At 47.5% G+C, this 15,673-nt stretch overlaps 1 protein-coding gene across 9 annotated transcripts in view; it reads right to left on the reverse strand.

The window, feature by feature from the left end:
• Positions 1–15,673, reverse strand: part of PDE4DIP (phosphodiesterase 4D interacting protein) — a 198,988-nt gene that overhangs the window by 16,313 nt on the left and 167,002 nt on the right. For 5 of the 9 annotated variants that reach the window (XM_087444575.1, XM_087444599.1, XM_014779958.2 and 2 more), the window contains 7 exons: positions 15,360–15,595; positions 14,259–14,310; positions 12,975–13,198; positions 12,188–12,340; positions 5,942–6,193; positions 4,520–4,666; positions 3,734–3,853 (listed from right to left, as the gene is read on the reverse strand). In XM_087444575.1, the coding sequence (XP_087300701.1) occupies positions 3,734–3,853; positions 4,520–4,666; positions 5,942–6,193; positions 12,188–12,340; positions 12,975–13,198; positions 14,259–14,310; positions 15,360–15,595 (1,184 nt within the window). Of the gene's footprint in view, positions 1–3,733; positions 3,854–4,519; positions 4,667–5,941; positions 6,194–9,963; positions 10,150–12,187; positions 12,341–12,974; positions 13,199–14,258; positions 14,311–15,359; positions 15,596–15,673 lie in introns of all 9 variants that reach the window. The other 4 variants (XM_087444580.1, XM_087444567.1, XM_087444629.1 and 1 more) reach the window with 3 other exon arrangements.

Here is a 15,673-nt window from a genome sequence, read left to right on the forward strand (position 1 = left end):
TTGGAGTATCATCATCCATCCCTTCACTCTAAGCCTATACTTGTCTTTAGAGCTCAGATGTGTTTTCTGGAGGCAGCATATTGTTCGGTCTTGCTTTTTTAATCCATCCAGCCACTCTGTGTCTTTTGATTGGTGAATTCAATCCTTTTATATGTAGAGTGATTATTGATATATGAGGGCTTAATATTCCCATTTTATCTCTTGTTTGCCAGTTGTTCTATGTTTCCATTGTTTCTTTTCACTTGTGTTTCTGACTGCCATTTCAGTTTGGTGGTTTTCTGTGATGGTTTTCTCAGTATTCTCTTAATTTATGGTTTGTCACTTTGCTCTGATTTTTTGTTTAGTAGTTGCCATGACGTTTGTAAAAAAGATCTCATAGATGAGATAGTCCATTTTCTGATAGCCTCTTCTCTCCATTAGTCTAAGCAGGTTCAATCTCTTTCCTCTTCCCCTTCAGTGTTATTGTTGTCACAAATTCTTCTTTTTTTGTTGTGAGTTGGTGGCTAAATTGAAGTGTTTACAGTTATTTTTGACGCTTTCTTTTCCTTTATCTTTTATGTTATAATTGTTTGCAAACCTATTCTGATAGACAGCTGCAATTTTCTGATTTTGTCTGTCTATTTACTTCCTTGCTCAAAGCTGTGTAAACCTTTGCCTTTTAGTTTCAGCTGGGAGGGCTACCTTCATCATCTCTGGTAAGGCAGGTCTAGTGGCAATGAACTCCCTCAGCTTTTGTTTATCTGGGAAAGATTTTATTTCTCCATCATATCTGACGGATAGTTTGACTGGATAGGGTATTCTTGGCTGATAGTTTTTGTCAGTCAGTATTTTGAATATATCATTCCATTTTCTCCTAGCCTGTAAGATTTCTGCTGAGAAATCTGCTGAGAGCCTGATAGGGGTTCCTTTGTAGGTTATTGTCTTCTGCTTTGCTGACCTTAATATTTTTTCTTTGTCATTGGCTTTTGACAGTTTTAATATTATATGCCTTGGAGAAGGTCTTTTTGCATTGATTTTGTTAGGAGTTCTATTGGCTTCATGTACTTGTATGTCCAGTTCCTTGCCCAGGTTTGGGAAGTTCTCAGCTATTATTTCTTTGAACAAGCTCTCTGCTCCTTTCCCCAACTCTTCTCCCTCTGTGATGCCTATAATCCTCATATTACTTTTCCAAATTGAGTTGGCTATTTCTCAAAGGATTTCCTTTTTTAAAAAAATCTTAGTTCTCTCCCCTCCTCCACCTGAAGACTTTCTAGATTTCTACCTTCCAGGTCACTCACTTCCTCCTCCATAAGGTCTGCTCTATTTTTTTATGCTTTCTACATTATTTTTTGTCACATTAATAGTGTTCTTCATATCTGGAATTTCTGTATGGTTTTCTTTAAGGGCTTAAATGTCTTTGGTGAAGTATTCCTTCTATTCATTAACTTTATTCCTGAGCTCATTGCACTCTCTGTGTTTTCTTGTAACTCGTTAAGTTTCTTTATGACAGCTATTTTGAATTCTCTGTCATTTATGTTGTAATCTTCTGTGACTTCAGGCTTGGTTTCTGGAGGGTTGTCATTTTCCTTCTTTTCTGCAGTGTTACCATTAGTCCTCATGAATTGATGCTCTGCCAGTATATTTGTGGTAGTAGTTACCTTTTCTTATTTGAGTACAGCTTTGGTTACTTTGGTTCTGGTCACTTGGCTCTCATGCTCCTCCACTGGGTCTCTGTGGGCTCAGATGCTGCTGTCCCATGCACCACCTGCACTGCTGTTCCTGGGGTTCCTGCTGTTCCTGTCTTGGGGTGCTGGATGCACTGCTGTTAGGGGTGCTGGGTTCACAGGTGTTACTGTAGCTAGTGGGGGCCTGGGGACCCTGGGACTTGTACAGAGCCTCTGCTGCTGGTGCAGCTCGTGTCGGCATTGCCACCACTGGGGGCAGGGTCACAGGCTGTACTGTGGTTCCTGTTGCTTCTGGCCACAGATTCCACCTGCCACCTCTGGGGGGCGGCAGGGTTGTGCTTTCTGTTCCCACCCCATGTGCTTATACTTGTGCCAGTTGGTCCAATCTCCGTTCACACGGGCTGGCCACAGCAGCTCGAAAAGTTCTGCTCACACAGCCATGCTGCTGCACTCAGTGGGTGGGGCACCTTCATGCTGGCTGAGCCGCCAACACTCAGTGGAGAGTTTTCATGCAGGCAAGCCCAGCACAGTATGAAGTACAACCACAGGCCAGGCTCCCACTCTGAAAGCAATCATGTGCAGGCCAGGCTGACGCACCTCCACCCACAGTCACGCCAGCTGCTGTGTGAGGATCCGCAATGTGGATCACTGCCATCAGGGATGGGGAGGGATATGCTCCCTTAGTTCCACTGCTTCCCAGGGGTCCAGTCCACCCACCTTCAGATGTATAGCTGCCTGGATCTCTCAGGCGTCCTGTGTGCTGTGTAGGGAGTTCTCTGTTGTCTAATGGATGTCCATTTAGTTGTAACTTAGAGGGGAAGACAAAGGGAACAACTCACTTTGCCAAAACGCTGATGTCACTTAACACTTACTCTTTTCTAAGTGCTCACAAACCCTCTGGTGCAGTAGTCCATTCTTGAATTTTGCAAAAAATCAACATCAAGATTTCTTGTCTACAGTTTTTAGAATATATTATTTTCATCATTTTGAAAACTGAGAATGTATTCTTTTCGGGCTTGTGGCATCTCTCAGACCTTCATGGTTTCTCAAAGACTACTGACAGAGACTCTGAGGATAAGGCTGCAGGTGTTGTCAGTCGTCTGGGATGGAATGCACCTGGGCCTGGCAGATTGTGCTCATTTAAATCTTTCTGTCTTCTCACTGGCGAGGTCTGTTCTAGTCTTTCCAGGCATGCAATGGTAGTTTAGTAGTCCTGTCTTCTATCTTATCTGTTAACTTTTGTTATGTTCCCAAAACAGTGACTGACCTTTCCTCTCACATCTTCCTGCTCTGAGGTGGCCAATTTAGAAATATATCTTGAAGTCTTTATCCTTTTACACTAGCATTCTTAATCCTTTTGGACACTATTCTTAGTCTTTTATGGAGATTCAATAGATGTTTCTAAATAAAAATAATTTCTAACTGATAATGTATTGATTTGATCAACTCAATTAACACTAAGGTCAGCTGGCCCCCAGGCTGCACAGGAAATGATGCCCACCCATGGATGCCCAATGATAGGGCAGGGAAAGCTCTGAAGAACACTTTGCTGGCACCCCCAAATACAGAGTCATAAGGACTGATGAGCGAGGAGCCTGAGTATGTGAGTGAGCAGAGGTGGTGAGAGATATGGGGATGGCTGAGCAGAACTGGGAGGGAAACACAGAGCTGAAGTAAAGTGTGGAGAACCTTGACAGGGAATATAGGCATGCATGTTCCTTCCTTTCCTGGGTCCAAATCAGCTAGAACTGAAGGGAGGTAGGACAGATACCTCCCTGGTACCCAGTCTGACAGCAAATGACTCTGACTCTCTGCAGGCGGGTTTGCACAGAAGAGTGGAATCCCTAGAGCTATTCATCGCCAGAGCCTAGGGGTCTGAGGGCCTGTGGTTGGGACCTCTCAGGAAGCAGCCCTTTCTAGACTGAGAATAGCTATGGGAACTTGTGGCTGGAGATCTGGGTAGCTCTGTTATCTCCACCTTCGCTCTTTGCTTCTCCAGTTGGTGATTAGTGTGGCCAGGGTAGAAAGGGACCCGAGAGTGACCACAGTTTGTGGCTTTGACCACCGACCTCTTGAAACATGACTCAGCTGAGCCTGAAGGCTCCGGTTTTCCTCCCTAAGAATTCTGTTCTCATTGTAGAGCTGAGGGGTGGACTCCAGGCCTGGACTGTAGAAGTTAGAGGTGGATCCTGTTCCGGAAAGTGCAAGCAGGCAAGTTACACATTTGGGTAACAGATGCTTTCAAAGTTACCCATTCTGTATCTCCCACAGATACTGTCCCAACCTGGCAGAAACCCCCAGGGACTTGAGGCCTGAGCCTAAAGCCTTAAGGGCCAAATGCCTGCTTTTCCTGTGCCTCTTCTCACTGGGCTCTTTGCGTGTATTGTCACGTCCTGGTTGCACTTGTTCGGGAGTCTCCTTCCCCAAATAGCTGCTGCTGCAGTGTGGGCAGGACACGGGTGTAGGGAAGGGACGGCTTCCAAGTGACAGCAGCCTGGGAGGGGAGTGGGGGGAGAAAGGCCACTTGGTGAAGTGGTTAGGGGAGGCCTCTGCCGATCCAATCACAGGACAAGGGCACAGGGAATTCAGCAGGCAGTGTATGAGCAGATTAGGGATGGCATAAGAAGTCAGACGAATCTGGGGACCAGACTTGGTAGGTCTGCAGTGAGGAGGTTACTGTCTGAGCTCAGATACCTCTACCAAATGAGGACAATATACCTGCCCCACCAGCCATGCTGGACTGTGTGTAAGGAGCAGGGGGAGTAAAGCCCACCAAAGTGCTTAGAAAACTCCAGAGCTCTGCGCAAGGGCCCTCCCTTCAGAAGCTCCCTGATCATGACCAGAAACAGAATGACCTGGGCCGCTCCTCCCGCTCCCACGGGTAGCGGAGCTGAGCCGGTGTTCCAACTGCTCCCGCAGGCGGTCGTTAATGCAGATGGACTCCTCCAGGCGCTGGCGCAGGTTCCGGATTTCACCAAGATGCTCTTCTAGCAGGTCAGCCCCTGCAGCCATCCCACCAGGACAAGAGAGAAGTGGGAGATGGGGAATCCTGGTCACTAGTGGGGTCCACATGGGGGTTGGGGCTGGGCTATTGGCCTCTCAGCAAGATCCCTAAACATCACCATCCTTCTGCCAACTGCTCCTCTCTGACGGGCACCCAGGAACATGGGTAACTTTGTTTAACAAGTAATTGGCTTTCAAACCCAGGACAGCCTAGTGCTAAGCAAGCCCCTGGGCCTCCTCCCATACATGGTACGTGTAATGGAGTTGTCAGTATAAGTGTGAGGGAGTTCCACATGGTTGAGAAAAATAAGTGAAGGCTGTGGACATCAGCCCAGCATCTGGAGAGGTGTGGCCACCTACTGAGTGTGACTTTCCATGTGATAGGGAAGGTCTCCTCCTGCCCTAATACCTTTCCTCGTTCAACACTTGACTGAATGTTCTTTAGCAAGGGACAGACCCTTCCTCCACCCTTAGAGAGGAGGCCTCAGGTAAAAGGACATGAATATAAACTCATCCTCGGTGGTTAAAGACTGCCCCTGAATGCCTCCCTCAACTCACTTTTAATATGGAAGGAAGAGAGGAGAGCCTGCACTGATTGAGGGACTGAAGGCTGATTAGCCAGGAGGAGAAAGCATCGCCAAAGAAAGAAAAAAGATGCAGAAAAGAGAAGTGGGAGGGGTGCTAATGACAGACTACATCAGCTGCACCATTTTGCTTTGGGCACAGTCTTTTTCTGAAGATTACAACTGTGTTACTATTGGAACTGAGCTGAATCCCAGCATGCACCTGTATAGCTCCACCTCTCCAACTGGTACAACGTCTCTTGGCCCTGACTGGGAGAGCTAGGAGTGAGAGGGAAAGACTGAACTGGGTTTTGTACACAGGATATACTTATGGGGTGAAGAGCTGGGTAGAAACAGCCTCCCTTTCTGTAACTCCTGACAGAGGGAAGAATGTCCTGTGAACACTGGTGCCTGGAATTCTGGAAGGGTCTAAGAGTAGGCTGGGAGGGGATCAGGATGCAGGGTGAATGTGAGAGCACAGAAATGGGTCCCTGACATTCCTGGGCCCCTGCAGAGCTCCGAGGCCTTGCAGAGGGGGATGAAGGGATGCCTTAGAAAGGACTGAGCACAGACATGGCCTTGTCATTTTATCCCTACTCTGTGAGCCAGGGACTAGCAGAGGAATGAAAAGGGCCCTGCCCAGGTAGGACGGGGGTGGACTGTAAATGAAACTTCATTTCACAGGCTGACCCGCTTAGCTCTGTGCTTTACCTGTGGGTTTGGAGTTAAGCTGGTACACGGAGGAGCCTGAGGATAGGTCCCCAGACATGCTCCCTTTCTGAGGCCTCATCACATCCCACTGGCCACTGCGGCCCAGGTACCCAGGCTCCAAGATTCCGCCCAGTGGTATGGTGCCCCTCAGAGGAGAGTGGGGCAGGGCAGAGTTGAGGTAGTGGGAAGAGCTGGCTTCTAAATGGTTGCTTGGCAACATAGCTGGGGAAGGAGGATGGACGGTGCTGACACCTGGGCAGAAAGAAACATGAGTCAGAAGCACAGTATCAGAAGGGAAGGATCAACAAGGAAGTGCTTTGAAAACTGCGAAGCTCTGCCTAAGGGCCCTCTCTTCAGAAACTCCCTAATTAAGGCCAGAAACAGGAAGACCTAGGCCTCTCCTACCACTTCCAGATGTGAGTCAAGGAAGCATGTGATTGCTAAGAACAGACGCTAAAGGGGACATGTGGGATGTCAGAGATCCCAGTCCACTGTGGAACACCAATTAGATGAAGACTCATAACCTAGAGGCTATAACTTTCACTCCATGTATTTGGTAGCGTAAGACACCAAGAGGTAGGAAATGAATAAGTATCTGAAAGTCCCCAGTGTACACAAAGGAAAAGTCCAGAGGCCCCACTCCTGGGTCCGACTGTAATTCCTCATGATAGAGTCCAGGGAAGTTCCAGAAGTACAACTCACTTCCAAAGTCAGAGGTCAAAAGTGTGATGGGATGTAGCACTGAGCATTCTTATGAACAGGAATATTTGTTTTTCCCTCAGTACTTGCCTCCCCCAGAAGCTAACCAGCCAGTTTTTCCGTCTCTCCTTTGCGGCTGTCAGAGGAGAAATGGAGCATGAAATCCAGCTAAACATAGTGGCCCCAATTCCTCCGACTGAAGAACTCTTTGCTGAGGCTGGGGAGGTTCCATGTAAGGCCAGTGGTGATTTGGATCTCACCCAACATGATTCAAGGAACTGCAAAATGTCATCTCTCCTGTCTAAAGACTCACTGAATATTTGTCAATGGAGGGAGGTAGGATATTTCATTTCATAGTCTGATGCTTTCATAGATCCTATGAAATCATGGGCTTTCCATTGAGTCACATCATGTCTGCTGCTATGTAAAAAGAAGCCCAACTAGGGGAGAAAGGGAGAGAGGATGGGGCCATAGTTTAGGATATTAATATTCAGAAGACTACTTTCTTTCAGAGATTATCAACATAGGCAGCAGAGTAAACAGGTAGCTCCACCTAAGCAAATAGGAGCGAGGTCATTGTTTCCTCCAACCAAGTCAAATGTCTCGGAGGGGTCAATGCAATTGGCACAGGCCAATTTTTGTCCCGATTTATAACTGGTTTTCCAATTTGGCTATACACTAGAATCACCCGGGACAATGTAATAAAAAATATACTGATGCTTGGACCCCCAGTAAGTTTGCCTTAATGGGTATCGGGTACAGCTTGGGCGCTAGAATCATCCCAACTGATTCTAATAGGCAGAAGAGTTTGAGAGGTATTCTCATGGGTCTCTCCTTCCACAATTTGCAAAATATCAGGTATTCATTAGGGTCACTGGGAGTTAAAGAGGGAGATGAAAAACGTAGGCATCTAAATTTATTTTATTTTTGTGAGGAGATCAGCCCTGTGCTAACATCTGCCAATCCTCCTCTTTTTTTATTTTTGCTGAGGAAGAGTGGCCCTGGGCTAACATCCATGCCCATCTTCCTCCACTTTATATGGGACGCCGCCACAGCATGGCTTGCCAAGCAGTGCGTCAGTGTGCGCCCGGGATCCGAACTGGCGAACCCCGGGCCGCCGCAGCAGAGCGCACACACTTAACCGCTTGCACCACCAGGCCGGCCCCAATAGGCATCTAAATTTTAGTTGGGATTTAATAAAGATGTGATTTCCTACCTCTTTTGCACCTGCTTCAACTCCACCACAACACAAAGCAAAGGGGCAAATCAGTCATGGTTGTCGACAGTCAGCTTACTTTTTAACCACGGTCTTAGGAGGTTCCGAGTCTACCAGTAGCAGTGGTCAGTATTCTCTTACTCCACTCTCCCCTGGTCACATAATGCAGAGCACGTGCCCTAAACCATGCACAGACACCGGGAAGACTCTTGCACACAGAGATTTTAGCCCCACAGTGGCCTGAGAAGCTGCCATGCACCACTGTCCACTTGGTTCAAAGCAAACAAGGCGTGCTGGTAAGCGCTGGTCCCTTGGAGAAGGCGGTACTTCAGGAGAGAAAAGAAAGGGCTACAACCTTCCTTACCAAGGCTGGGACCATCGAAACTCTGGTCACTGGCTCAGACTAGATATGACTCCAGTTCAACTCACATCAACAGACCCTTTTTCATGCCCAATGCTCTCCTTCCATCTTTCCCTTGGGACAAAGACAAATTGACAAATGTGGAAAGATACAGGAAAAGGAGGCAGGGGAAAGAAAAGGAATCTAGAGAACACTCTTGCCATTTTGCCATGAGACAAATTTATTATCCATCAGCTGTTGGTTCCAGAACTGCTATAATAACAAGTTCTAGCTCGGAGACACAAGCACCTTCCACTGGTCTCTAAAGAGAGAGAGAAAAGACGGTTGCTAGGGGCCTCCCGAGTTTGTTCAGCTCCATGCTCTGAGCAGGATGTCAACAAAATCTCTTTGGGTAGAAAAGTGTAACGGAAACATGGAACTGGGAGCAAAAGACCTGGATTCGACCCTCTATCCCACTTACAAGTGACCTTGAGCAAGTAACTTCACTTCCTTGAGCCTCAGTTCCCTGCTCTGGTTCTACCTACTATGAAAGTTTTGTGAGGCTCAGGTGAGACCAGGTTCATGTTGCTAGGTAAGCCTAGATTGCCATGCCCCTGTAAAGCTGACAAGCAGAAGAGGTAGCCTCTTAAGACTTCACTGCCTGCCGAAAGGAAGATGTACAAACTCTCCTAAAGACAGGCTTAGTCTATCTGGTTCTGGAAATCAAACAGCGGGCAGAGTAGACAGTGTATCCATTTTCAGGGCTGACAAAAGAAATATGCTGGCCCTGACATTTGGGGCTTCAAGTATACAGATTTTGGGCTGTGGTCTTAGGTCACTGGACACCCTTTGCGTGGTGACCCTTACCATCAATATCTGGCTCACCCGAGCTTCTCTACAGGCACAGAATGGGGTTTTAAGGTAATTTCAGACTGCTTTATAGATGTTGTTTTTTTAAAGCACTGCCAGAGAGCAAATTCATCATATGAGGTTCTTTTCTTATTTTTTCTAAGCTATAAGTGATCACACACAAAAAATTTTTATGAGAAGGCATCCAGCCCACATATACATCAAACCCTTTTCTAAAAGATGACTGTGCACAGTCTATGAATTCTGTGACTACATAAGATCAGTTATCTCTGGGAGTCAGAGGACAAAATTCACAATCAGGCATCACAGCCTGTGATTCTGGGTCTAGCTGACCATGAGTCACATGTCCAGGGGCAGAAATGAACCTTATCCAACAGGAAGAGTGGCTTTGTCATCCCCTCTGAATCCCTCTACCACCACCTTTTTTGCCCCAACCTGATGATGGCAGGATCTGAACCTGATTAAAAGCATTTCACAGCAAGAGGATATAGTAGGTGTGGAAACGATCCCACTGAATGTGGCCATCTTTTTCATGGCCACTTCACCCTGCATAGGCAAGGCACACAAGCTCTCTCCCTCACCCTGCCAGTAAACACGTCACCAGTGTGTCAGGGCTTCAGCATACTTGATGGTACCCTACAGTGGGAGCAATGGGAGAGGACCAGGTCCAGGGCCCGATGAACATATATACCAGTTAACTGATGAGACACACACACCAGAAAGATAACAGTAAATACACTTCCAGGAAAAGCAAGCAGAGCTACCCCTCAGTCGTCCACTGGTTACATGTACCCCTCTGCTGTGTTTTAAAATTCTGCCATCAAGCCAAAGCCATGCAGAGCAACTCGGGGCAGGGCTGCCATTCGCAAGCACACAAATGCAGCAGGAAGTGCTCACTTTCTCCCAACTGCTTCTGCAGCATCTGCAGCTCCTGCTGAGCCTCGGCCAAGGAGACCACAGGTGTCTCACAGCAGGCAGGGAGGGGAGGGCCAGCAGAGCTGAAAGGCAGGAAGCTGGGTGGAGCTGAGGGCAGTGGTGCCTGGGAGAGGCTAACCAGTGTGGGTATGGAGGGAAAATGAAGGCCTAGAAAGAGAAAGTTGGGGAGAAAGGAGACACATCATTAGGGAGAAAGTAAGAGAAAAGAATGAGTGACAGACTGAGAAGGTGAAACTATTCCCTGACCAGATGTCTCCTTGGGGAGTAGCTATCATTCTAGACGGTGCTGCCGGGATGGCTAAGAGTGATCGTTGCCATGGCTGAGGGCGATCACTGCTACCCGAGAGGCTGGCCTGGCTGACCCCTCCTCCTTCTAGCCTGGCAGGGCTATCCTGCATACACATTCTACGCTCATCTGGAAAACAATTGGCTACAGAAGGCAAGGTGGCCTAACTGTAACCCAGGCAGCCGTCAGAGCCCCATCCCAGCCATCCGGGGCATGGATAGGTCAGGACAGCTGTGCCTGGATGCTCTCAAGGGCCCTGTGGTGCTGCTCCCAGCATGTGCCAGTCCTTGCCCCTGTGACAAGACTCTCCCTACACCTAGAACTCCTCGTATGAAAGAATCAGGGCTCACCCTGAAGAGGGCAGGAGTGGACTAGGACTGTGGGGAAATTTGCATTACCAACGCATGCAATTCAAGACTCTGATGGAAACAAACTTCAGAATCCCAAATCAATGTGTTCATTTACCAAAGGAAAAATAGAGACCTTGGCGAAGTGACTTAGACACGGTGGCTTACAAACCTGTCTGGGCATTTGAATCACTTTGGAAAAATTCTCAATACATGCAGATTCTCAGGCCCTAATGCAGACCTACTGAATCATAAACTCTGGGAGTCAGACTAGGAAATTTGCATTTTAAAAAATCTTCACAGGTGATCATTTTGCAGCTCATTTACAGACAGCTTTTTAGGAAACTTGGAAAGTTCTGACGTCTGAATCTGTCTCCTCTTTCCTAAAAACATTTCTAAGGCAGGTAGCCCATGGAGGGAGCAGAAACCAAGACTGACCTGTGGACAATGTCTAACATGGAAGACAATGATGACACTCTAAAACACATCCCTTGCCCCAGGATGCTGACACGGTGTCAGAGCAGTACTGCAAAGACACCCAAATTGCCAAGTGACAAGCCCAGGCATCCTTCAGGGAAGGATTCTGATTTTATTACCCTTGGCCTTCTACTCTGTGACCCCAAAGCATTTATGCAGATGCCTATAGCGCTTGGGGGACAGCTTTTCCCCCTGTTTTCCTGGTCTAGCTGCTGTCTACTCTGGCCTAGACACTTTGAGCCCAGACTCAGGAAGAGTCGGACACATCCTCTTCCTTGTGATTTTGGTTGACTTGTCCTCAGGAGAGACAGGGGTGGCCAGCAGGCAAGCACTGTGCTTTCTGGGGCACCTCTACACGAGTCCGACCTCACCACAAAGAATACTGAAGACAACCAGCCAGTCGTGGTGGGGGGTAGGAGGCGAGGACAAGGTTTGCCCTTTCCCTGCCAGCTCTGGTGGGGAGCTGCGATTGAACAGCGCACCCCCTGGCAACTAAGCTGAGGCAGGTAAATGAAATACTCTATAATTGGCCCCAGGATACACACCATGTACATGTCAAGGACTGCCAGCCCATTCATAAATCCATGAATGAGAACATCTTATGAGCAGAATCTTGTCCGACTGACGATATGGAAACATCCTCAGCTATGAAGTAAGCAGCCCCACCTACTGCAGTGGCTGCTGTGCACATTAAATGGGTAACATGTATAGGGGAGCAGTAGATGTGAATTTCTTTTTGTTCTTTGTCTACTGTAATCCTGAGAGAAACATTTTGCTCTTTACTCCCTGGGATGAAATGAGAGAAAGAAATGAAAATGTTTACTTTAAAACGATTAGCCAAGTACTGGTCAAAATTGGTATGCAGATCAAAGTCTGTTGTGGATTACTTATTTTTTTAAAATATTTAAACCAAAGAACAGTTAGATGCAATTAGCAAATTAGAGTAGTCTCTTGATTTTGTCTAGAATTTGAGGCATATAAGCCCCTAACAGGGGAAACATTTGTCCCTGTAGAAATGTCAAACAGGCAGCTGGGGAGAGGAGATGAAGCCCCTGCCCGACTGGCTGTTGCATACCTGGCTTGGCCTGGCTGGCCTCCTTGGGGGGGTTCTGGGGAGCTGGCAAGCTGATGGGGTTGCTGCTGGGTTCGGCCTTAACCCCCTGAGGTGCACTGGTTGCTGATGGTTTAGAAGATAGTACAGCAGAATGAGTCGAATGGTACATGGAATCTATAAAAGCCATGAATGAAAAAAAATGTTTCACATTCTACAAAGAACTGGAATCTTATATTTAACCAGGGGGACCAGGCAGAGCCTTGCTTTCAGGGAAAGCACCAAGCACAAGCACTGTGAGCAGTGTTCACTTCCTTGCTTGCAGACGGCTCCTTTAGTGAACAAGCCACCTTAGAGGTGATAGTGGGGCTCAGAGCAATGGCATTTCCAAAAATACCAGGCAAGACCGGCAGCACCTGTGGACACCCACAGACACTCAGGGGACACTGTTCAGGAACTACAGCCAGCAAGATCATTGCAAGAGGGAGAAGATATCCCATCTTAAAGAAGGAGGTCGGTCAGACAGATTTGTGCTCATGAGGAACTGGGGAAGAAAAGTCTGCCATGATCTTCTCACTCTCCGTATTTAGGCTTGCCTTGGGTCCAACAGCATGCACATGCCAGTGGAGACCCAGTAACTTACAGAGTCAGATGCAGAGCAAAGATCCTGACCCACTGGGGCCTGTGCTTCGCACTTGGTCCCACAGCTGTGTTCAGCCTGATACACACCAGGGTGGATCTATAAGCCCTGGTCATGGAAGTCTCCTCTCAGCCTAGATAAAGGTGGTACCACTCAGAAAGTGGAGGCTACCTGAGTGACCAGGTGAAGCTTTCTTCTCTTCATAGTGTGTGTACTCGCTGGCTACATCCATGTCAGAGCAGGCTTCCAGTTCATCACTCAGGAAGGAGGAGCTACTGGGAGAGCGGTGGGAGTCAGACAAGGCGTGGGTGCTGGAGGGCGTAAGGGACCGGGCATCCAGCTTGGCCTGCAGGACTTCAATCACTTTCTCCTTCTCCTGCAGCTCCCTGCTGAGCCTAGTGGGGTAAGGGAGGACAGCAGGTGATACCAAGGTCACCAAGTCAGCTACTCCTGACTAAGGCACATGGGAAAAGCCACATAAGCCAAGGGGATCATTCCTGCAAAGAATAATCGAAATAACCCATCTCTGACTAGGGGTGGGGTGCGGAGGGAGGGGGAGCAACAGCTACCCAGTGCACTGGCCGCACGATACGCTGAGGACTAGCAGAAACTCAGCCAGCCATCTAACATACTGTTGCTTCAAGTGTGGTCCCCAGTACAGCTGCAGCCTAAGAACTGTTGATTACCAGTCTCCAACAAGACAAGTACAGAAACTGGAGGTAAGGGTTGAAACACATATAGCAGTTGGCATTGCCACAACATTCGAGAGCACAGTAAGTGGAATCATCTGGTTGATTGAGGAACAGATCATGTATGTGTCTGTGATGGAGTAGAAATGAAAACAAAATCAAAACACCTGGTCCTTCACCACAGCTATTTTGAGAAGCACTATGTGGTCTAAAGCACACTCATAACACAAAGGGGCTAGATCTAGTGGCCACAATGGACTCTGAGCCCACATTTTTTTGCACATTATGAGATTCTATGCAGTGACTCATTGAAAACTGAGGAGGTTCCAAATACCCCCCAGGGCTGTATTCCAGAATAATATGATTCTTCTTTCCCAAAGAAATTGGGTGGCTATTAAACTACATGCCAACTCAGCACTGGGTAAGGCATCTTGGCAAAAAGCACACCCAGGTCTTGAAACACACAGGGAAGAGCAGAGGAGAACCTTGGGGATGCCAAGGACCCCGGAAACCTGGCTAGTTTAGGACAGACTGACTCTAGGTTACTAAGCCTGGAGAATAAATATGCAAATAGAAATCAACAGAATTATACCAAAAGAGAGTAAAGAATTAAGGTAAAAACACCACTAAGGTGTTCCATGAAGAAATGAATTCATTACAATCAGCATTTTCCTTTTTTTACTCCCTGATTTGTGAAGTTGCAGCCACCCTTGACCCCCTTTTGGGCCTTGTTCCTGATTCCTTTACCAATCCTGTTTTGAATTACCTGAGGGCCAGTGGCTCAAGTCCAGCTTGATCTTTCTCACTTTTATGATCCTCTGCAAACCAAATTCAGAAAGAAATAGTAAGAAATTAAACAGGTCCCACTTCACACATAAATGCAGAAGCCTACTTGGGTACAGAATAGTGACGACTCTATGTGTGTCCAGGATATGTGGAGGAATTATTCTGAGAGGTCCCAGATTGTGTCTTTAGAGAAGAGACCTGCAGGCTCTCCTTAGCTCACCTGGCTGACCTTCCCTGACCTAGTGATTACCATCATGACTTCCTCTGCCCTAAATCAATGCAAAAAAGTTTAAAAGGCACTTGCCCAGCTTCTCTCTGCAACATTCCAGCCTCCAAGCCTGACACAGACGGACTCCCAGACGTACAGCTCTGTGTCCCATCACAGCTTTCACGCTTTCATGTAGAACCCACTCTTGCCTTCAGGAGATGACAAAACAGCCCCGTCCCACCTCTGCACCTGCCACCAAGACATGGGATGTTTGGCCCCCAAGACAGATCCTGCTGTACTCCCTGGGATGCTCTCAGGAAATTATTCCTAAATAAAGGGCTCCAATAATAACCAACATCCCTAGCCCTTGTACTATGACATTCATGCCTAAACCATGTCCAAAAGAGCATGGTACTTTATTCATATTTGATTACATTCATGTATGATACCATGCAAAACATGAAGAAACAGAGACACCAAAAGGATAAACCATTTGCCCAAAGCAAGTTAATGGCAGTATCCAGGCTAGAGCTTGGGTCTTGCAAGTCTCAGCTTAAGGCGCTTTTCACTATAAAAGGTCCTATAATCTCTTCTCTTCAATCTCTTCTCTCTTTCTCCCCTAGCACTGGATGGACACAGCCTGCTTTCCTCAAGGTCAAATTCCCTGAGTGCTGAAGTTTCTACAGGCTTCTCCAACCCTGTGTCTTCCTCCTTGATGCTCCCCACTGGCCAGCCTTGATCCTGTAATGGCCCCTGGGAAATGAAGTGGAAGCTGGACCTGGGTTAAAAGGCTGCAGTGGAAGTGTGGCGGCCACCTGGGCCTGGGGCAGTGGGAGTGAGCGAGAGTGTCCCAAAGCCCTGTGGCCAACTTACTGGTGCTGAGTTTGCTGGTGAGCCTCTCTGTCAGCTGGCTTCCCTGGGCGAGTTGCTCCCGGAAGCTCTGCCCCAGGTAGTAGTCAATGTCATTGCTCCTTAGGAGGTCCTCAAAAGATTTTACTGTATCTTTTGCATGCTGGATGAGAAGATAACAGATACCTCTCCCTTCTCGTATTTTCTGGCGTAGATAGGACAGTTCTCGGGCCTGATCCTGAATCAGGGAATCATATTTCCTAATGCAGGAAAGAATAAGAATGGAAAAGAGTGAATTGTTGTGGGGGCTTCCGTAGACATTTCTGTGATAATATCTC

Source organism: Ceratotherium simum, chromosome 2 (genome assembly GCF_057802395.1).
Source record: "Ceratotherium simum simum isolate JZ-2026a chromosome 2, ASM5780239v1, whole genome shotgun sequence".
NCBI classification, from domain to species: Eukaryota; Metazoa; Chordata; class Mammalia; order Perissodactyla; family Rhinocerotidae; genus Ceratotherium; species Ceratotherium simum.